The following is a 23,663-nucleotide window of genomic DNA, read 5'->3' as shown; positions in this document are numbered from 1 at the left end:
GGCGCCAGGCTAGCTCTGTCGTCTAACCGTGAGTGGGTCGATCGGCCCCAGCGTGTCCCCTAGACTCGGTGGCTTGACTTGGAAAGTAACGACGGCCGGGTTAATCCCTGCACCGTAGAAAAAAAACCGACCCCGAGTCACGTGGGGAGTTGCGTTGAAAAAGGTATTTGGTGATGACTGTAGTTACCAGTCGTGAAGAATCAGAGAGACAAAACTTGAAGGCTCCCCACGGTACGCGCACGTCCGCTCCGGGGCGCGAGCTGATCAGAACTGCCTCAGGGGTTGGCGTGCGGAGGGGGGGAGACTCCCTCTATGCGCCAAGGTTACGCCGCTCGTCTCCTCTGGGTGGAGACTTGGTGAGGGGTGCGTTCCGCCAGCAGGAGCCAGTACTGCGGGCTGAGGCCGGGCTAATTGCCTTCGGTCGGTGCGACGTCAGTACATAGTCACTAATGAAGTTTTTAATACCTCAATTCACTATACTATAGCAGAAAAAATAATAATAAAATGCCAAACAGTGATTTTTTGGTTTAGCAGATGATTTGGTACAATGTTCGATATAGAAGGATATTTATTTCCTGATGACACTAGGAAGGTGAAGTTAGCATATGAAATATGCATTAATGAACGAATATAAAAAAAATGTTTACATGGCGTCTACACATGACAGAAGAGACAAACTTGCATATTATATTATATTATTATTAGGGACAGAAAACATAATTATTTTTAGCTGAAGACCACAGATAAAAAAAAATGTATATGCAAGTATGTGAGCAATTAATTATTCTATCGCGCATTTGTTTGCTTTCATTTAATACCACAGGTTAAGTAAAGCATATTCTTATTTGAGATTTAATGTTTAAACACATATATATATATATATATATATATATATATATATATATATATATTCATTAAGCTCTCATCATTGCTGGCATAAGAGGTAATGCCGAAAACGTTCCACCTTCGGACAAATCTTAAATTCCAGTTAACTTATATTTCAAGACTTCATATTTTCTGCTTTGTTAATTTTTCTTTTTTCGTTCGTTCTCTTTGCTTATGCCACGGCGAGAAAAACCAAACATAGGTTAGAAAATGTTCGTAACTCTCAGGTAAAGAGAACGATAGATGTTTTTTTCCCCTGAAACGCAAGCAGACGTATAAAACAATACAATAGGCATACTTTAATTACCTTGACAATATTAGTTTGAAGGTGAAATAAAAATAGTTTCATTTAAAATTATGTGTTAATTCAAAGAAACTGTAATATTTTTGTTTTTCTTGTGTAGTAAATTAAAAAAAAAAACACCTAACCTATAAATGAAAACAATTATTCCCTTCTGATAAAATTTATCACTTTCAGAATTTTGTTTTATGACAGTAGGTAAAGGTCGCGCCCCCCCCTTTTTTTTTTTTGGTAAGTAAAAGCAGTAGCAATCACTTCTGGTGCCACACACCCACCGTAAAGTGACCAATTTCATGTGCATGACCCTGGGTTTACATGCCAACAAACCCCTGCTTTTCTTCTTTGTGGAATTCCGTACAGCAAATCCAATCAAATTCAGGCATGCTGCTGCAGTTGGGCATCAGCCTAGTGGTATGAATTTTCACTATACTTCTTTCTCACTTTTCACCTAAACTGAGCTGCACTCCTCATCCAATACATACCACTTTCTTATCACTTTCACTATCATATTTGCTCTTTCTGTTTTACTTATTTCCCTAACAATCTTGCTGGAGTTCTCACTTCCAATTCTAGGTTTTCTGCAACACAACTAAGTATTTCCCCCACCCTTTCTAACATTGGACATACCCTAACTAGTCTATCCACCTGCTTTCTGTCTCAAATATTCACGTGAAACACCCAGTAATTTAATATCTCCAAAGTTTTAACCACACAGGAATATGTACATGTCTAAGACGTGTGTTGGCCCCTAAATGCTCAAACTTAGAGCGCTGGCAGACTCCAGGAAGAAACAATTCGCAAAGCAGCTGCAGCAGACGCACGCATTAAGCATATTAACTATTAAATAGCGTATGTTGATTGTGTTATGTGTGCCACAGATGTCAAGTGTACTCACGTATTAAAATAATGAATCAGTCAGTAATTCGTGTTTTTTTTTTATCCAGAATTTTCCTATGCGGGTAACATCATCTAGAAATCAGTTATATTTTCTGATTACAAAGTTAAATTTTTGTGTGCTACTTAATGTCTTATTGGTCATAAAATTTTCTGTTCATTATAATTACACTTTTAAAATAAACATAATAAATATACTTGTATTATTCAAAAGGAAATGTAGTTTTGCTCCCAACTTTGACAATTTTTATATTATTTCAGACCATTTACTAAACAATATTCTACCATTTTTATTTTCATCAAACCATGAACATTGTTTTTGAAAATGCACCTTTTTAAGATGAACAAAAATATATTTTTGAGACAAGTGACTTGCCAGTAACTCTAACTAACCAATATCTTATATGTTATCATTTCAATAGGTACTTTACTTCTCTATTGTTCAGCATACAAAATGTCAAACAGTAGGCTTACTGAAATCACATACACACATATTTTGAAACTTTTATGTTACTCCCATCTATGAATACGGTACAAATAGTGCATTATTATATTATTCTTATTAATGCTAGCTAGAGTCTAAACCTGACTTGGTTATCTTAAAGTAACTAATAAATCATAATTTCCTAAGCAAACCACTTAGCATGAAATGAATTAAGTTCAAAAAGTTGTTCATAAAAATGCTTCATCAACAATGACTTCATGGGGTTTGTTTACTTGAAACTTCATTTAACCTTGCTGTAAATTAACTAGCTATAGTGCAGTTTTCTTACTGTCCCTTCGATCTGAGAATTGCCAGAAGTCCAGAATTGAGAATGACATTAGTACCTCTTCTCAGCAATTGAACATCATGTTTTTGTTACATCTGAAAAACTTTCACCAACAAGCACCCGAACTACACATTCACTAGTCCACGGGCGGATCCAAAGGGGAGCCATAGCCGCATCCCCCCCTCCCCTCCCCAAACACTTAACCCTAAATCATTTTCGGATTTTTTCCTAATAGAGACTTTTTGAACCACAAATAAAATGTACGAAATATTTTGATTCTGAATGCACTAAAATTTGTATAAGAAAATTTAATTTGTGCCTCCCTTGCCCTTGATTCTGGACCCACCCTCCCATTGGCCACATCTCAGTAGGAGGGGGGGGGGGGATATCCATGTGACTGAAAGAAGCACGTGTACCAAGAAAAGGTGTCTGCTGATGGACAAAATAAGTAGGTGCGGCAAGAACACAACTAGTTAAAAGAAGAATTTTTATTGATATCTACTGCAATGTAAAATGTAACATTTATTGACTGTGATAACGAACATGCCAAATCAACTGGAAAATGCTTCTGAAATATATATGGATAGTAACATTGAAACCAGATTAAAACCTCACATTGTTTTAATCAAAAATATATACAAAGTAATTCTAGATACAAAATTGTTTAAATAAACTGAAAAATATCCAACACATATTCTTAGAAACTTGGAAAATATTTTTTAAGTCATAAATTGTCGATGTTCCCATACATACTATAAAATTTTATCTAACAGTTTTGAATAAAAAAATTGTACATGTTACATCCATCTAAACTACCAAATAAATATAAATATAATTTAACTGAGAATTATATATATAAAATTGTTACGATTATTGAAACAATAATCGTCATGGGAAAAATACTGGGTTCGTAAATGGATAGCCCAATTAAAGATTTTACTACACAGTTTTATTGATTGCCAATATTTACATCACTACAAATAATCTTCTAAAAATGCCTAGTAATCAATACACTTAAAAAAAAAATGTTTATTCCCCAGTCACTCGGTTTTTACACATTGCACACCTCGCTGGGCAGCACCCCTTGTGGACCTCCGTCGCCGCCGTCGCACTTCCCTTCGCCGAGGCTTCCACTCGACGCTTTGCTCGGGACTCTCGCTGCACCCACGGCCTCTCGCCACCCAACTCGCTCGGCGAGGAACTCCGCTGCACCCGCAGCTCTATTGCCCGGATCAACCCCACTCCCAACTGCATTCCCCTCGGAGGCCGGCGTCCCGGGCTTATATAGGCCCAGGCGCCACTTCTAGAAGTCGCGAGCGCAGCTGGGGCCAGTCGCGTCATTCCACGCCGACCCGACGCCAGAAATCTCGAGACACGTATCGGTAGCTCGCGTAACTCCCCAGCTGCAAGGTGTCAGATAATGTGTCAAAGACAGAGCGTCGCTAGGGAAGCAGAGGGAGGGAGGGGGGAAGTGATGACACTTGTAATCTAACATGCGCGCACAGCACGTCTCATGTTGCAGTGGCCACATGACATCAGTAGCCGTACGAGGCCGCCAGCCAGCTCCGAACCTGCACGTGCCGCGGCCCTTCTCACGTTCGTAACATTGCCCCCTACTTAAACCGGTTCGTCCCTAACAGGTAACACTGTGCTGTTGTGAGCCATGCGGCAAAGCCCTCCTACGCAGCGGACCGGTGCACTGAATATGGCCCACTTCCTGACAGATATAACATCGCGGCCGTCCGACTCTACGGGTCCACAGGCCAACTTTGCGGTGCCTATGGGTCTCGCTCTTCCTTACCTGCTGCCGTGGCGCTTCCCTTTCCATAAGGCAACCCCGCTGAACAGGTTCCCATTCCGGGCACCTCCCTTGAGAATGCCCTTGTCGGCACGCAGAAACTGAACACCGTAGGCAACTTCCTGTTCCTTTAACTGGTGAGTTACCACCCTCCTTAATCCTGCTGACACATCAGTGTCCTTCCTCCTTCGGTTTTTTCACAAGATTCGGGCAGTCATGTTGGACATGTCCTCTTTTTCGACACCCATAACATTGTGGGCGACCTCTTCTTCGTCGAACCGGCAGACTCTTCTCCTGTTCGATCGTTGTCTCACAGCGTTGTACTTCTCCCTTGGGCTTCCTATCACGATTCGGACACTCGCGCCGGATGTGTCCTAGTTCTTTGCAGACGAAGCACCACTGTCTTCCCCTTGGTTTCTGAAACTGCGATCCATTCAACAGCTTCCTCAGTGTTCCAAGTTGTAACATTCCAGGACCCCTGCCCTCCTAGCTAAATATTTTTCTTTTAAAATATTTTCATGAATGTAAACATTTCTTAAAAAGTCTTGCTAAGAATATTTTTACCGGTTTTATGTATTTTAGGTTTGATATTTGCACTTGCTGTATGTTTTAAGATTGTACTTTGTATATTAACAAACATTTTAAATCATTAATATTTTTTATGTAATTATTCACAAATAATCCGTACTGGATTTTTGCTTGTTTTGGCCCACTTTTTCAGGTTTTTCTAAATAAGTTTAATTTTGTCAAGTAATTTGTATTATGATTGCTGTTTTTAATTTTCATTAACGTATTGCATAATAGTTCTAGAACAAGGAACTGTGTCTGTGGCGGATGTAAATAGAGAGAAAGAGGGATATGAGATTTGTAAGTAAGAATGAGACGGACACTGGGATTCTCTGCCAACAGAGACAAAAGCTGGGATTCCCCACTGGTCGTGAGAACTGAGTGCTAACTGCTGTCTCACGGTGTGGGAGAGAGAACGAGAATGTAAATTCCCTGGCTCTGTGTATAGAAAACTGTTTTCAATGTATGTTGCGTATTCCTATTGGCTTGTGATTTGTAGTGTGAATGAAGTGTGTGTGATTGGTCGGTGACGTCATGTGACTGCCTCCCTGCGTGAAGGACACAGTGCCATGACTTCACCAGTCGTCTGTCGATCGCTGCACCAGGAGGGCGTGTTGGGTGGCTTCTCACAAAATATGTAGTAATTGTGGAATAGAAAATTTAACGTCGGTAGCTAGAGACATGCTGTTTAATCATTTGTTGTTTTGAAACTTTTTGGACACTTTTTTAATTAGAAATTGCAGCTACCGACGTCGGCATTTTGGCTCATGGCGAAATTAATTTTCGTTGGGTGCGGCCACGTTTGAGGCCGCACTGATTTCGTGTACTTACAGTAAGATGTTACTGAAGGACTTAACCTACGTAATTTTTCGTTAATCCTCATCACCAGAGCTGCGAGCAATTCTCGACAGGCGGAGTACGAGTGGAATGAGAGAAAGATTTTGAAAGTGATTGAATTAATCAGTGTAGCATTCTACGTTGAAAAATAAAACAAAAACAACAATTGGCGCTTAACATTTTATTTTTTGTATATAACAAACCGTTAAAAAGTATAATCTCTTCGTTAGTATCTGAGTGGCTATTCGCTAGGTGGTAAGGTTCTATCACGGCCTGCCTTGCTCTGATATGAACCACTTACAACTCTGCAGCGGCGAAGCAGGGAGCAATAGTACGAGGCGTACGTCATGGAGGAGGGACGAGCCAAGACTGCCTCCCGTGCACCGGGGTGCGGCGAGCACGGGAGGGGGCCGCACGAGATGTGCGTGAAACAGTATGTGGTCCGGGTCAACTCGCTGACGTAATTGCACATAGAATAAAGAGAATACACAAATACTCTTCCAGACAGTCAGTAAATGATATATAAATAAAAACATAAATCAATAAACACAATTATATTAACACCAAGGCACAGAATGACACAGTCATTCACCGTACCAGTCGCTGCGCTTGGGGCACTTGCACTCGAAGCACTTCGTTGCACTCGCACCAGGACAAGACGGCGATGGGCAACAGCGGGCCCAGGGACCGGGAGGGACACGACAGACGTCGTCCACCTCTAGAGTCAAAGCTGTTACTTCAGTTCTCCATTTCAGCTTACAAGTTTTCTGGGAAATTTTCTCCCAGTGCAATGCTGGCAATAGTTACACTCTCATGTCCAAACAAAGGAGGCAAAATCCTGAAAAGCACACCGGAAGGACAATCGCAAACTTCCACCGTTGTGTCCACTGTCTAGAATATTTTGTCATTTGTTGAAATGACAATGAAATGAAGGGTATCTGTTTGGTTCTAGAGCCGGTTGCAGGTGGCACTGCTGGCAGAGTGACATTTTTTTTGTGATAAGTTTTCAAACAAAGTCTACAAGTGCTTCCGCATTAATAGCCTTGCATCTCTCAAAAAAAAAAGTCTTTAAAAATTTGCACGGATGATTTAACAATGTTCTGTGCAGTCTTTTGTTATTGGACTTGACCTGTATGTCAGACACCACTCTTGTCTTTCATCCCACCCTGTTTCGACATGTGTCGGATGTTAAGGACAATTCTTCTGAACGAGGCTGGCCACCGTTGTGGAAAGCAAACAGGGTCGAGAGTGGGTAGGAACGAGGACTGTCGAAGATGCTGCGGACTCAAGGTCTCAAATACGGCAGCCACGCCCGAAAAGGGGATTTTGGGGGTGGCAGTGCCGAGATGGAGCCCGGTGCGTGTCGTGTGACTCTCGCCGCATTTTCCCGCCTCGCCGAGAGTTCTGCCGCGAGCGAGAGACAAGAGACCGGAGGTAAGAGACTCACAGGTGTGATTGAGAGGCACGTAGATTGACTTAAGTATATTTTATAGATTTAACTCAACGGGTGACGGCGTTGACAATTGTAATAGTTAGTAGTAAATTGAAGTGGAACTGAAGTTAATGTTGAGACCTTATTTTATAACCCCTTATTCCCTTCAAGCCCCATTAGAGGGAGAAGATAATAAGGCTTTCCTTAGGAGAGAACTCGTCATAACACTGTGAAAACATATTTTGACGGTTTAATTATTCTAATAAGAGATTTTATATTCTGCCTTTATGTGGATTACATAAATATGAACTACAAAAGATGGAACACCAAAAAGAAACTACATTGGTAGGCTACCTGGGTTTGTGTTGAAAGTATGAGTATTTTTCAAAAACAATGTGTGTGAACAATGCAGTAAAGGAAGCTTTGATCAACTTTGGTTAACAGTAGCGATAGTGATTAAAAGGTATGTATTAATACTAATTTCTTTATTAATTTGATTTTACAATTATTTTATGAATTCGTACCAATGAATGTGTGTAACGTTTCTTGTTGTTAAGTTGGAGGAAAAAAAGTGGCAATTTTTATCAAAAATTAATAAACATGATAGTATAAAATATTATAAATAACAATATGAGTTCTTAAAATGGTTCTTGTGCAATCATAATTCTAAAGAAATGCATATCCCGATAATCGTAATGAGTTGGGAGATTTGGCAACAGCGCACAACCTAAGCTGTGTACTACAATCCAAGAGTGAAACGGTCAATAGTACAGATAAACCGTGAATTCACAAATCCTGACCTAGCTCCACAAATTTTTACTGCTCCCAGTGCACACCTCACGTTTTGAAGATGAAGCCATTTTCTAATCTGATTTGTTTTTGACAGTTTTCAAAATACATGTCTGCATCTGGAACACCCACCCCCACTCCCCATCGCTGGTCATGGGGACAACATACGCCTACATAAACTCTGATTTCCCGCTCATGTATGTATTTTTGCAAAATGGTACATATACTGTATTGGAAAAATTCACATATATTGCATTCTTTGGTACTAATTTTTTTTTACCAATTAGGCCTATTGGTAACTTATGCAGCCCAAGAATAATTATAGTTTCTTTTTCCTCACAGAATACAAATGATACAAAATATTAATACAATCGTAGAAAACATATAAAATTACCATTGGTACCATAACAAATTATTTTTGAAATGACATACATGTGTACAAGATATGCTAAAGATTTTTAAGACATACCCACTAACTTTCTATTTTTTTCAATTTATTGACATTTGTAACAAGTTACACCTAATTACATGTTTTATATAAAGGGCTATCACCTTAAACTATTTTATTATTTTTATATTAACTGAAAGGATCATACAATTATGCAATGGGCCTTATTACTTTCATGAAAGCCAAATTATGAAAATTATGTTTTTTTCCATCAACCGATATAAAAGGGCGAACTTACATTTTTGAAAGATTTTACTTCTCTATATGATTTTTTTAATATAGGAAAACTTTCATACTATCACGTTTAATAAATTAAAAAAATATATATATTGTAAATAATTACATAAATACAATGATCATAGTCACTATCAAAGTGCAGATATTTTCAATTTGGCTGGTGACATTAAGGAAAATTGTTACAGGTTGTCCCAGTAAGTTTGTTCTTCATGAAAGTGTGATAGTAAATGCAGGCATCTCTAGGTACAGCAGGTTCATGTTCATTGTTTACCTAGAGCAGCCTCGCGACTTGTTAGCGACTCACGCCGGGAGCTACTATCTATGGCCTCCGAGGCAGTGCGCTGACCTTGAACACAGACAGGACAGTCGGGCCACCCCTGCAACGCTCTTCGACCAATGCTTTGTCTTGCATCTCGCTTCTCTGCTAACATAAACAAACAACATTCCCGGGCGGGCTCTTCGCTTCCGTTCCATTCTGCGTCCAAGAGATTTACACAGAACTGAATTGATTATTACGCTCGCAATTGGGATTTCACTCGGTGGCAAGAAGTCCTCTCTTTTCACTCACCTCCCCCGCTTTCTCTAAAGAACCTTTGCCTCTGTCACACCTAGCATTTCTTCATCCAACCCATTCCACTCCCTTCCTGTCCTGCCAAGAAAAGCGTTCCTACCCCTTTCCATTCGCCTTCAGTCCCTCTGGAGCTTCCTCCCATGATCTCTCCATCCTTTATACCCACCTCTGTGTATCCTAGACCCCAGCTGCTCCCAACGCCCTCTCACTTTATCACCTTATACAGTCTGACTAGCCTTACCACCCTTCTCACTTGTGATGCTTCCCACCCTAGCCATCACCCACCTCGCTGCTCTACGCTGCTCCACTAGGTAGGGGTCCCAGATCAACCCCATACTCCATCACTGGCCTGACCTACAGGGAGTATGTCTTCTCCCTTTCCCTCCTCCCTGCCCCCTGCAGCCCCAGCGCCCTCCTACCCTTACTCACCACCCGCTGAACCTGTTTGGCCCATTCCAGGTTATTGTGCAGGGAATGTATCCCCTGCCCCTTCCACACATACACTTCCCTCATTACCTTCCTTTTCCTCGTGAACCTAACCACCTTCGTCTTTTCAACATTCAGCGACATTCCATTCTGCTCCGTCCATTGTTCCAGTCTGCTCACGTCACCTTGCAGATGAACCCCTCCCCCACCACCTCATCCGCAAATACTCTCTTCCTGGCCTCAATGCCCTCTCCAATGTTATTCATCATTATCGTGAACAAGGGCCCCAACACACTCCCTTGCGGAACTCCTGACGTCACTTCCCCCTCCTCACCCACCCTCAGGAAGTCTCCTACCCAGCTAACCACTCTCTCGTCCTCCACCAACATCTCTACCTTTTCCAGTAGCCTCCATCAATCCCGCCATCTGTGTTTCACACGAGAAGCCTCTCCTGAATCAATGCTGTCTACCCAACCTAGGTCATTCATTTCTCCCACCATATAACTGCCCACCAGCATTTCCATTACTTTCCCTACGCAGGTCATCAGGCTTACTACTGGGTTAGTCTTATCCCTACTTCCCTTGTTAATTGGTACCACTACCGCTTCTTTCCATTGATTTGGCAACTTCCGCTCCTCCAGGGATCCGACCCAAGTGCCTTCTAACCTTTCAAACTCCTGAACCCCTTACACCTCTTCCATCCTTATCTCTAAACCTCTCTGTCCTACCATGTTTGCTACTTTCCGATACTCACATACTTCTCTTATAAGCACAGGTAGTACTGCTCCTGAAGCAAATTTGCCTTCTCCCTTTCCTGCGTACATTCCTGTTCCTTCCTCTCCCTTAACCCTTCGCACATAGCTCTAAAGGTCTGCCCCATTTCCTTTCCCAACGCCTTCAACTCTGCCTGTATTTCTCCCACTCTTTACCGCCAGACCCTTGCATGTAGCCTCCTACACTTTCTCTTTAAGGCCCTTATTTCCCTCCCATAGAAGGTAGAATCACCACCTTTCCCAACCAGCCTTCCATGCAGCAATAAGCTTCACAATCTGTATGCCAGCGGTGCCTAAACAAATATCAAAATACTCAAGATATTAAAACATATTTTTCAAGTCACAACGCGACAAACACGCTAGGAAAACCATTTAACGGAATAAAATGACACAACTATGCTATAAATTCACTACGAAAGTAAACTCAAAAGCTTAGAAATATTATAAATAAATTGTAATACATACGTTTACTGCTACAAAATACCTGCTATGCGATTTACAAACCATGGATACATAACTTTACATCTTTTGTTATGACACGCTGCGAAAAAAATGGAAGTAAATGTTAACATGCGATAAGATACGCTTTTGTTTCATTTATAATAGGCAGATTTCAGATATTCCTTGTTCCCACTGCCCTCTGTACGAACAATTATAGTTCGGGTATCTTCGGCTGAAAGAATGACGTCACAGGCAGCCGTCGTGAATTGGATACACCAATAGTGGCAGCCTGTTTGGTCACATGACCATCTTCCACCAATGAGAATGCGCTCAGCTCATTAATAGTCGGAAATTTTCTGACAAGCGTAGAAAAACTTTTCATCAACAGCCGCCATTTTGATACAGTGACTGCATAGAAATTTGGAAATTTGTGTGTAAATTCCTGTAATTTTAACCATTCTCTGGAGGATATTTTCACCTTATCAACAACTTCAGAAGTTTTGTGTTATTACCTGTGGTCAGTGTCAGCGAAAGGTGTGACTGTATGTGAAAATTTTTGTGTGATTTACTTTTGGATCATTGTGAGTTCCGTCGGAAGATGGAGAGAGGTACTATGTAAGCTCATCCGCCAGTTTCGGGCTTCATTAATGATTATTGTGCTCTGTGCTCCATTATCATGTTCCTAAAGATATGGAATAAACATCGAACTTTTGGCATGACATTATTCATGTGTTCATTATGCCATAGAGGTACCGTAGTGAAACTAGTGATGGTTTGAAAAATTTTCTAATGCGATCTTGTGTAGGCCAGTAGGCACGGCTTGGTAAACAGCAAGATATGGCCGATCATCTCGTCGACGGACCGCCAAATAAGCGGCCGAAAATGTCTGATCCTTTTCAAGGCACGTCAGATTCTTCAGGTATGTAAGACACCAATTTTTAAAAAATGTTTATTTGACAATTCACTGATTTCTCACAAAAATATTGGTCAAGTAAGGAGGCGTTCCTTGTTCTATGATTTGACATTGTAATGAAAATTAAATTTTAGATTTGAAATTTATTTTAAGCAATTGTTATTGGGTGAGTATAATTTTTTTTATTAAATGGGCAAATTTACATTGTTTACTTTCACAGCTGCACATGTGGGAAGTACTAACATGTGGTTGACAGTTCTTATATTCTTGGTGACAATAATGTAAATATGCCAAGCATGGAAACTGGCAATGACAATATATTCTTTATTCTCTGTGTTTGCCATTTGTATTATTATTTAAATTTTAAAATCTATGTTTACGTAGAGTAGGTCTAGTTTATTTTAATTGTTTACATTTGCACTGCACATAATTTTCGACTTTTGTTATTTTAATCATATGCTGTATTGAAGTAATGTAGCATGGTAAAAGCATGAATAACTAGCATGATTTGCCTTACAAATGCTTATAATATTTTTGGTGGTTAATAATGTTTTGCTGTTTGAATCTACCCATTTGGTCATCCATTGACATAGTAAAATGTTTTGGGGGAGAGGCTACAGTAATTTATCAGGAATTTAACTCTGGCTAGCTTTTGTTTAACAGCACACTATTCAATTTTTACCATTACTAGGTATTTAAGTTAACATTGTGCAGTCTTATTTTTTTTTCTTTTAGCTCTTCAAATTTTGGGTCAGTGTAATTTTGTTTTAACCACTTTCTCTTAATATTCTGTTACCTCCCATCCGCCCTGCAGTTCCGATGGCAGGCCATTTAATGGTGCACCCAACTTTCAACTTGGGCTTGAACACGACACTTGGAAACGGTGGTGGTGCCATTCAGCAACAGCTACAGTGGAGTACGCAAAAGAGAAGTAAACTTAATTTACTGGCCAAACCATTGTATTTAACATTAAAGAAGTTGATATGTACATTCAATAGTATTTGAAGTGAAATTGAGGTAGCCCTTGATAAAATTTTTTGATAATTGTCTAGAATAGTGACACATAGTAAAACATGATTATTTATTTTGAAAGTGTTATTTTTTTATTATCTTAAATCATTTTCATTTATATTTTTTTTAATGTTTTCATAACTGTTACATGGTCTAATTGGTAAATATTTACAATCGCGGTAGATGCCAAAAAAAATGCTAAAAATCCGAAAATACTTTTATTCTATGCTCTTTCACTTCCTCTTTTCAAATCAACCGGCGGAGATAAGAAATTCCAAATACTTTAGGAGATATCGAATTTTTTAATTTCATGATATGTAGAGTCGCGGTAGATGCCAAAAAAAATGTAAAAAATCCTAAAATACCTTTATCATATGCTCTTCAACTTCCTCTTTTCATTTAAAGCGGCGGAGATAAGAAATTCCAAATACTTTAGGAGATATCGAATTTTTTAATTTTGCAATACAAGACCTGTGGAACCATTCGAGCGGCGCCATTTTTGTTATTTTGCCGTGTGTTCGTGAATACGTGAATCGTGAATGCGTAATTAATAAAATGGTTGATTAGGTCAGGTCAGTTACATTATTAATACTTTCAAACTAAGCCGACATTAAAAATTATTTTGTGAATTAATTTTAATGGATGTTTAGTTTTAAAATATTTATAATGTAACTGACCTGACCAAACAAACCCGGACAGAGGGTGAACAGTAAACTAAAATGGTCAATTAGGTCAGGTCAGTTACATTATAAATACTTTCAAACTAAGGTGATATTAAAAATAATGTGAATTAATTTTAATTATTCTTTAGTTTTAAATTATTTATAATGTAACTGACCTTACCTAACAAACCCGTAACAAAGGATGTACAGTAACAACTCACGTAAATTTTTTTGTTACTTATTACTTGCGCAACAATATCAAAATAAAAATAAGACTTTAAAATTAGAAACGTTAAAAACTCACCTAAGTTGGAGGCGGTAATTAAACACCGTTTTAAACAATAATTGAACTAAATAATCACGTATTAGTTCATTTGAATTCTGGCCTATCACGAACAATCACGTGACATCATTATCCAATTAAAAAAATAGATACTCGTACGTAAACAAGAAACAATGGTGCACGCACGCCACAGGAATGCGCTGGTTTTGTGCTGAAATTTAAAAATTCAATATCTCCTAAAGTATTTGGAATTTCTAATCTCCGCCGCTTTTAATGAAAAGAGGAAGTTGAAGAGCATATAATAAAGGTATTTTCAGATGTTTAGCATTTTTTTTGGCATATACCGCGACTCTACTTATGATGAAATTAAAAAATTCGATATCTCCTAAAGTATTTGGAATTTCTTACCTCCGCCGGTTGTTTTGAAAAGAGGAAGTGAAAGGGCACAGAATAAAAGTATTTTCAGATTTTTAGCATTTTTTTTGGCATCTACCGCGATTGTAAATATTTACCGTCTAATTTTTTTCTGCTTAAAGTATATCTATATATAATATTGTTTTGGCCCTTAAAAAAATTAATAAACCCTAATGCTTTCTAGAATTATGTAGGTCTAATATAGTATATAATTAATTTTATTCTTTTTAGATTTGAATACTTATGTTTATATGATAGTTGTTTTGTGTCACACATCCAAGTTATTCCTTTAATCCCAGTGGCATGATCCTGGATTCATAAATCCTGTGGAACATGATGCTTGCTGTTTAAATTTAGTACATCAAAAGATTCTGGCCAAACAAAAACTCAAATATTTCAATACATACATATTACGTCGGGTTGTGTGTACATTTTTCATTCGTATTCAACTTAAGAACAACAAATTCATTGTTTTATCATAAGTATTTGTTATTTTCAGATCTTTTGATGTACTAAATTAAAACAGCAATCATTATGTACCGCAGGATCAATTTATGTATGTATACGGGATCATGCCTTCAGGATCACGCGATAAACTTGGCTTCGTGATAACGGAAAAGTTAACAGTTTACTTTTTTGGTTGTACCGTTCTGCTTCCTGGAGTGCAAGAGGCGTAAGGGAATACCTGCTTCTTTTTATTCTGTGTTTTATTAATTGTTTCTTATCTGGCCAGGTTGGCTAGCAGTGTTCTCGTATGATTTTTGAGGTGTAAGGTACTGGCTGCCCTTTCGCACTTGATCCACTCTTGCCCTGGGAACAAGAATGATGCAAATTTGTCTTAAATGTTTGGGAAAAAAATCCTAATTGAAACAGATAAATATTAGCCATTACAAATTGTGAACTGTGAGAGTCTAGAAAGCAATATGCACTATATTATAATTTGCGAAAATTATTGTTCATATTCTGCTCGGCTGTTTTCCTCAACTAGTTAATAATTTATATATTTACCTCAGGGAAATAACTTCATTTTATTTAAAAAAAAATTAAAATAAAAATCGTAACTAATTATTACCTGTTTTGAATGAGTTGCTGTTCTAGACAAGTAACCTACTAAGTTTCGTGACAGATGTCTTATAAACACACAACGCATGTTATGTACAAGGTCCTGCTCAAAGTTAACGGTAACAGACAAACGTGCTTGTTAGAGTAATGGTTGTAATTGTGAATGGGGTAACCTAGCTATATCTCTTTATCTCTTGTTTCACGTATTTGTTGTGCATGAAAGTTGAGATCGATGTGACATCGCTTCACTCATATCAGTCCTTGCTGTCATTGCACATCTCTGCTACCTCTATTAAAGCAGGCAACGCAGTTTAGATCATAAATATTTAACGTACGCAAGTTTAAAAAAAGATGGGCTGGATCTGTTAACTTGAGGGTTATTTTCTTTGTCATAAATTGTAGTTGCTAGTTACATTTTTATGGTAGCATAGTGTCTGTTTTGCATGTTACTTCTTTTCTTGCAACCACAAAACATATTTTCACTATTTATGCCAACATTTGAAGGCTTTGGAAGCTGTTTGTTGTCATTTAAAGATTTTAAAAAAATTAAATAATTAAAAAATTAATAATTTTACATGTGATTTCAGGGTGTTCACAAATTGGGGGTATACATTTAATAGGTGGCTAGAAATGCCAATACTAAAATTTTTTGTTGACGAGCTAATGTCCAGAAACGCGGCCCTAAAAAAGTAGGTGCAACGGTAGCACCCAAATTTGAATTTGGCGGGTTTCAGGGGACTACTCCACTGGTCCGGAGGATGCAGTGGGGTTCAGACGTTCTGGGGGAAGCAGGTGATCACTCGGGTAGAGACGTTTATAGAGCTAGTCGTACGCAGTCTGGTGTACATCGCCCTTTGTGTATTGAAACTCCCAGTTTCAGCCAGTAGCTGGTTAAGCCATTCGAAGGTCTTCCGATTCAGCACGTGTCTGTCGTGAATGCGCCCTTAGTAAATCAGCACTGCTGCATTAACGTGTTGAACATCTCTGTGAACGTAGAGTCTGCAGTGCGTTTGCTGTTTGTCAGATTCAGGACTTGTCTTAAACAGTCAACACCGAGCTGATCGCCTGAGGATAAGTGTGTAAACGCACCGCAGCCAACCAACTACCGATTCTAAACGTCCAAGTGTGGTGTTGCCTGCTTTCCGCGGAGCGTTTACTCGTGTTTTCTCTAAGCCAGTGGAGTATTCCCCTGAAGCCAAATTCAAACTTGGGTGCTACCATTCGTGCCTGTAACTCTACAGGATTTTGTTTCCGGGCATACGTTCCGAAACAAAAATGGCTTGTTGCGACATTTCCTGCCGACCATTAAATTCAACCCCTGTAATTCGTGAACATTATGTTTAAGCATTGCTGATGCCTATTGTGAGAATATTGTGAGTATTGTAGAATATATAATCTTATTTCACAGTATGTAATTGACTGCTGAAGTTAACTGATCAGTTATCTCGTACCTGTCGATTGTTATGATATTTTTTCAAGCCACATTGGTTATTGTTTGTGTGTTCGTAATGCTTTTAAAAGGGTTACTATGTGTGGCATTCTTGATTGATTTAAAGTGTATTCAATCTCTGTAGCTAATAAATTGTTAATAATAATATCCACTAACTTACTGCAGTATCTGCTAAATCTTTTAGAAGGTCTCTCACAAATTTTATCTTTCGCTTGATAGTCCTGATTGTATTAATTTTTTTCTCCACTGTCACTACCAGTTTTGGACTGAATCAGGAAATAATTCAGAATGTAGTTAGTTGTTCATCAATTTCAATAGGGATAAAATCAAATAGCTTTACATCCCTGATCTCTGGCGATTCCCTCGATAAAAATGATTGCATTAGATGTACCTAGTTTAGTTAGTTATATAAATTAAAAGCCATAATTGGTTTGTCATCACACATTGAATGTAAACAAATAACAGTGCATTGAAGTGCATCAAACATTTATCCAATAAACTTGCCACGAAATTCCTGTGTGCTATTAGTATAGCATATATGAATATGCTAGAATAGATGATGCTAGATCTAAGTTTTAAGTTTTACTTGAAAAAAAATGTACTCTCATGACAACTGGCCAATGTTTTTATGAACAGTGTAGTTTATACATGAATGTGCACACCTGTTGTTCACCTGGATTTGTGTCTTCTGAATGGTAGTCGACCATGCAAGCAACTGGCATACTAGCGTGGCTCCCTCTAGGGACATTTCTTTTCTCTACAGTACTTTTTTTTCCTTGTACAAATCTGTGTGAACAGAAAAAAAAATTCACAGCGACATTTAGAAAATTATAATTACCTAACGTTTGTTCTTATATGCATATTGATTGTAGTACTTTTATTGCTTGTGTATCAATTATAAAAATCTTATTAAAAAATTAGAAATCCTTGCACAAGTAATGAGTACATGCACTTGTACTGTATGTAGGGATTATAGGGATCTTTCTTGCATACTAGCTGGGATTAGAATTAGTGTTCACTTTCTCTATTGCCTTTTGTGCTCAAGAAAGTTGCCCGTGTGCAGGGACATTACATTACTAAATCAAAAATATTATTGCGGAAGCCACTTGCATATTTCATTTGACTACATGTTTGAAGCATTCATAAATGTTTGAAAAAAATATTTAAGATTCTAGACTCTAATTATCAGTCAAATATCTGAAATAACTGGTTTTTATATGACATATTTTAGACTAATATTGTAATAATATTTTTTATTTTATTTACATAACTTTGTCTATTAAGTAAACTTCATTGCAAGAATTTCAAGCACACTTATCCTGAAGTTTTGCAAATTCCCTTAAAGCAGGTTGTCATGGAATGACGCTATCAAACTCTAAGGCTTTTGTGTTGCATGATGTATGCAATTATTTTCCATTCTTTATTCCAGATTTTTGTGTAGTGCAAGCAACTTTTCAATGTTAGGGCTAAGTCTAAGGCTTATTTGCTTCCTAAGCTAACTGCATTTTACTATAACTGACTAAAGCTGTGAATTAATTAAGTCATGTATTTGCATGTTGGAGAAAAGTGTTTCCAGTAACGTTTGCTTGCTTGTGCCTATTCGATTTTGTAAATGCTTTTATTAGGGAAGATTGAACACAAATGGCAGAGACTCCAAGGAATATACACACATACACACACACACTAAATGTCTCTTCTGCAGTAGGGACATGGGTACAGTTCAGGTTGACACCAGAGTTTATTTAGGAATCAGGACAAGACAGTAAGAGGCAGAAGTGCAGGGAAAAATAGATCAAAAAACCCCTCAAATAAAATTAAGCGAATTTTAGACAATGATATGACAGGTACAAACAATAATGTGAGAAAATGTTCATACAGACCAAAAATTTGAAATATACTTCATAAAGGCAGCTGAGTCCAATGAACAATTTGTGACGATGACGTCGGCGAAGCACAAGCTCACATGCGGCAGTGGCAGAAGGGGAAGGACGGCACACGACTTCAGGCACTGAGTGTCGTCACACGGTCAACACATATCGAGAAGGATACGAGAGGCTGGAAAGCGTAGGGCGGTTAGGGGGATGGTGTCTGTGGGGGTAAGGGACGGACGGATCGTGGACGAGGCGACGGGATACCGGGATCAATGGAGAGAGGAGTAGCACCTGTCAGTGTGGGAAGTGATGAACTGAGGGTCCAATGGGGTTTCCCCAACAGCATCCGGAGGGCAGTGTGGGGAAAAACCAGAAGGGGCAGAAGGTCGTTTTTGATGCGTGCGCCCAGACGTGGGAATAGAAGAGAAGAATAGAAAGGACATAAAAGATGAAGAAGGTGATGTGAGCAGGAACGGGGAGAAAACATTTTGGGCGGGCCGAGGCAATGGATTCAGTATGGCGAGCTTTCCACCGCAGGCCAGAATCCAAACACTTAGCTTTGATGTTAATATTCATTCTTCCACCATTGTGGTCATATATGTATGTATATGATTGCACCGGTACAACCACTTAAAGGACATGCTGTTTGGATTTGTTGTTACTGGAGCAAAACTTAAGTTATGAGCGACGCTGGAAAGTCAGTTTGTGCAAAGTAGCAAAGTTGGGTTCAAGTTCTAGGTTCAGTTTCCCCAGTGTGTGCATTTAGCTACTTACTGCGAGGCCAGTGTTCTATCTCTGCGCTCCCATTCCGTCCTGCTACACTGGCTTTGTGACATCTGTCTGCTTTTTTCATCCCTGCTGATATATTTTTTTTGTTTTATACCTTTTTTTATGGAAATAAATATGTAGCACTGTGCCATTAAAACCTTTTACTCACGTAGAAAGTTTAATTACACACAATTTTACTACATGTAAGTTGTCATTTTTGTATCCATTAAAAGTTACTGCATTGATTTTGAACCGAGTGTTTAAAAATTAACATTTAGAGTATAATGTTATTGAGGTCAGTCTCTGCTGTCCTTTTGTGCAGTCACGCACCTGCTTAGAACTAACTGCCAATGTTGTTATGACGAATTAACATAACCTTTCACCCGACTCCACACCGTCTTAGCAGGGCTCAGGTTACGCAATGTCTTCTTCAGATTACACTGATAATGGTGGAAGTGGAGCAGCCACGTGACTTATATATCACATTCTTTACAACACTGCTTGTTTGCTGCTTTCACTTCATCCATCTGTTAGGGCTTAGTAAAAGAATTGTGTGTGTGTGTCCACGTTCATTGATGGAAGCCACAAAAGGTAGTAGTGATATTCCCTGTCTTTTTGTATGTATTTAGGTTAATTATCTATAGGGGATTAGGGTTTAGTAAATTCCATTCACAAGCAAAAATAACCCGAGGAAAGTGCATCTAAAGAGATACACGCAATATTGTGTGGGAGGCACCGCTGTTTTCTTGTGCCTATGGCGCCAGGCGACTTGTTCTTGTTTCTTCAGCGCAGTCGTGATGCAAAGCATAGGTGGTGTAAACGGGAGCCCCAGAGAAAACTAAAAGGCTGGTGATGTCTGCCTTCACCACAATGTGAGGACCCAGTTTGACCCCGCAGGTAGCCTTGGTATAGGAGTGCAAATTTCTGCTTTAAGTTGTCATTAACAAGTCTTGATAATGTTTATTTAAATGCCATGGCTGGATTAGTAGAATATTTGGTGTACAAAACATGTAGTTAATGTGTATATTCTTCTGTAGAGTATGTCATGTAGAATATTAAGATTTATGTACTATTATGCTTTTGAAAAATTATATGTTACAGCATCACACAGAATGTGTATCTAATTAAATTAGGTGACTACTTGTTTCAAAATTCTCAATTTTTTTGTACGACTCAGCATTAAAATATGCTACTCGTGCAAAAAAAATAGTTTAGATAAACATTTTTACTGTTAACATTTATACTATTTTTATCATAAATGGCTCTACTTAATATTGTAAATACACTCAGCATGTAATGAGCAACACTGGAAAGTCAATTTGTGCAAATGTTTGCTCAGAACATGTTTGAATTAAATGAGAACATAGTCATTTGAGTGAAAGCTTTGATTTTCTTGCACTGTGTGAAACATCCATGCACTCTTCGCTGTAGCTATGTCCAAATACTTGGAAGTCGGCAAATCGGTTCTTTTAAAAAAAAAATGCAAGCATTGACAAGCTAGAAGCAGTAGCTTGATCGTAAAACTTGTGTTTTTTTCTTATTTTAAATGTTTTTCAATATCGCTGGCACCACGATGCCCAACGCCAAAATCAGTATGATATTCTTCACGTGTAACGTCTTCTGCACCACTCCTGTGTTTCATAAATGGATGCTTTTTTTTTTTTTTTTGCAAAGTAATATGAAAGATACACTTGTGTTTAGGTTACTTTTGTAATGTTACAATCACACACTCCGTCCAACTTCGAACTAGAACAAAACATTGTAGGTAATGTTCACTCAGTGGTGGATGTGGAACGGGAATGAAGAGGAAGGGGAGTGGATTGGCTTGGAACTCGCTCTCTCTGGTAGTTTGAGTCGTTTAGGAGTCTGGAACCGAACCCACGGTCACGTACTTCGTAGACGAGCATGATGCTGGATTCACGATAGCGCGATTCCCAACCAGTCACGTTCGACACATCTTTGACGTCAGCGCTACAAAAATGGTGGACGCGACAGCATTCCCGAATAGAAATCGCGTTCGCTAGCGCGGCATTACTGATCTTACATTGCCCGTGCCACCGCCACGCTTTGCGAGTGAAAAAAAATAAGTAGGTATATTAAAGTATCATTTTGTTCGCAAAAGCGAGACATTTTTTCCCTCGCTGGCGGGACACCGGGACGGACAGCCTGAAAGTGGGACTGTCCCGCGCAAAGCGGCGTATGGTGACGTTATTCATTCCGGACCTTGGGGGGAGTTTAATATCGAGGTTTTTTTAACACAAGTGTTTATCCTGATAATATGGCAACAAAATTACACATGCGTTGCGCAGTGTGTAGCGTACTTCCAAGAAGTGCCTGTAGATTGCTGTAGAGAAGCACGGGCACATCATTTAGCAAGCAATAGGAGAAACGTGTGAGAGGTCACTAATCAACCATCCCTGTAGCATTCACGTTCATGCAATCTTACATCAGTATGCTCGTGGGCACGCACAGAATACGGACTGTCTATTCCTTTGTATAGATGGCAGAGCACATGGGATATTTAGTGATGTGAAATGAAAATGAGTTAAGTAACTGTTATTTCCAAAATAATTTGTGTTGGGGAAATTCTTAAAAGAAATACTACACCTGAAATCTACTGTCACATTGGCAAATTATACTAATGTAATATTTTTTCCCAGATTAATAAACCTAGAAGAATGCATTTCAGTTATTATCACATGGTTACGTGCACAATATTATGCCTATTTGAATTTTTATTCCAATTGAGATGGAACAGACAGATCTACAGTTTTCATGAAGTGTAATTCACTACCAGTGGCCTGAATGAACAGTTTGTAACAACCAATCAAAGAATTGCTTGTTCCAGAGGACCTGGGTTGCAGTCCCGGTCAGGTAATGCTGATTTCAGTTTTCATTGTTTTCTGAAATCATTTCAGCCAAATGCTAGAAGAGCCTTAACATACCCCACAGCCAGTTCTCATCCCAGTATCCATGTTGTGTGTGTAATCGCGCTTTAGATAAGAGGTGAAAATGAAAAATCATGACAAATAGCACTAGAACTCATTTATTTATTGTCAGTTTTTATTTTTAGTTACAAAGCTCCTACTTGAGATTGCCCTGCTATTTTTAGAATTTGTGCTATGGACGCCATCATTGCAAGTAGTGAAATAATCATCAGCCTTTCTTGTTTTTGGTTAAAACTCACAAATCGCAGTGCCTACATTCATGCCACTCGCAAAGTAACACCAAATAAATCAGAAACAAAGTGTCAGAGTAGCGATAGTGTCTGCCGGAGAGTATTACGACCAGACCACCGCTCTCCTGCAACGGGCACACGATTCACGCCCAACTGTGGGAACTATTCCACGCTCGGGTGTCCAAAGGTTTGCGAAATTATCAGTTTCAACTTAACAGGGAATTGTGTTGGTTAACCTCACTGCTTTGTTAAGAACTATGTCAGTTAAGATTCTGTGTACTTGAGATAAAGGCAAATTATAAATCTTTGAATAATTTCCAACTCTGGAGTGAAGGGGAACACTCCCCTAGTTATTAATTCAGGAAAAAACAATGCGGAATTAGTCTAATATGCTTAAGTGACACATTTTTTGTAACATTTGTAGTCTAATAATTCACTATAATTAATTATTTTGAAAGTAGTAGATTTTTTCCCCTGCAAAATTTAAGTCGCTTCACCAAATTTTTCTGCAAAATCAGATGATTCGAACATGGCTTATAAACTATGTCAACCCACGAGTGGGATTCGATAGGGTCACAATAAAGATGATAATTTGAAGAATGACACAGATTGGCAAGTGATACTGTCCAGGGTATGGCCCTGCACCGTTGCAGACGGCGGTGCTCTTCAAATGCCCGTAGTACCTCCGCGAGTGCCATGGCCGTTCTGCTCTGGCTCACCGCACGCCTCACCACTTCCCGCCTGGCTAACGCGGTGCACATGTCGTTTGCTTGCCTTCTCCCGCTTGCACGTCACTGGCTGTCTCGAGGCCCACTGTCGTTGAGCGTTGCGTGTAACCACGTATAAAAAAAAAAAGAAATTTCTGAACAAGCTGCAAATGCA

General features: G+C 38.9%; 1 protein-coding gene and 1 long non-coding RNA gene across 6 annotated transcripts in view; one reads left to right on the top strand and one right to left on the bottom strand.

The window, feature by feature from the left end:
- Positions 1-3,323: 3,323 nt before the first annotated feature.
- Positions 3,324-11,304, bottom strand: LOC134536228 (uncharacterized). The gene is made up of 2 exons (XR_010075776.1): positions 11,194-11,304; positions 3,324-9,379 (listed from the first exon to the last, which is right to left on the bottom strand). It is a non-coding gene; the product is annotated as an uncharacterized LOC134536228 (long non-coding RNA).
- A 259-nt stretch (positions 11,305-11,563) lies between these two features.
- LOC134536227 (CREB-binding protein) overlaps positions 11,564-23,663 on the top strand; it is an 85,769-nt gene continuing 73,669 nt past the window's right edge. For all 5 annotated transcript variants that reach the window (XM_063375908.1, XM_063375909.1, XM_063375907.1 and 2 more), the window contains exons 1-2: positions 11,564-12,088; positions 12,897-13,013. In XM_063375908.1, coding sequence (XP_063231978.1) covers positions 12,007-12,088; positions 12,897-13,013 — 199 coding nt within the window. In that variant the 5' untranslated portion in view covers positions 11,564-12,006. The remainder of the gene's footprint in view (positions 12,089-12,896; positions 13,014-23,663) is intronic.

This window comes from Bacillus rossius, chromosome 10 (assembly GCF_032445375.1).
Source record: "Bacillus rossius redtenbacheri isolate Brsri chromosome 10, Brsri_v3, whole genome shotgun sequence".
In the NCBI taxonomy this organism is placed as follows: domain Eukaryota; kingdom Metazoa; phylum Arthropoda; class Insecta; order Phasmatodea; family Bacillidae; genus Bacillus; species Bacillus rossius.
The sequence above is the reverse complement of the archived record's forward strand: the minus strand, read 5'-3'. Positions and strand labels throughout refer to the sequence as shown.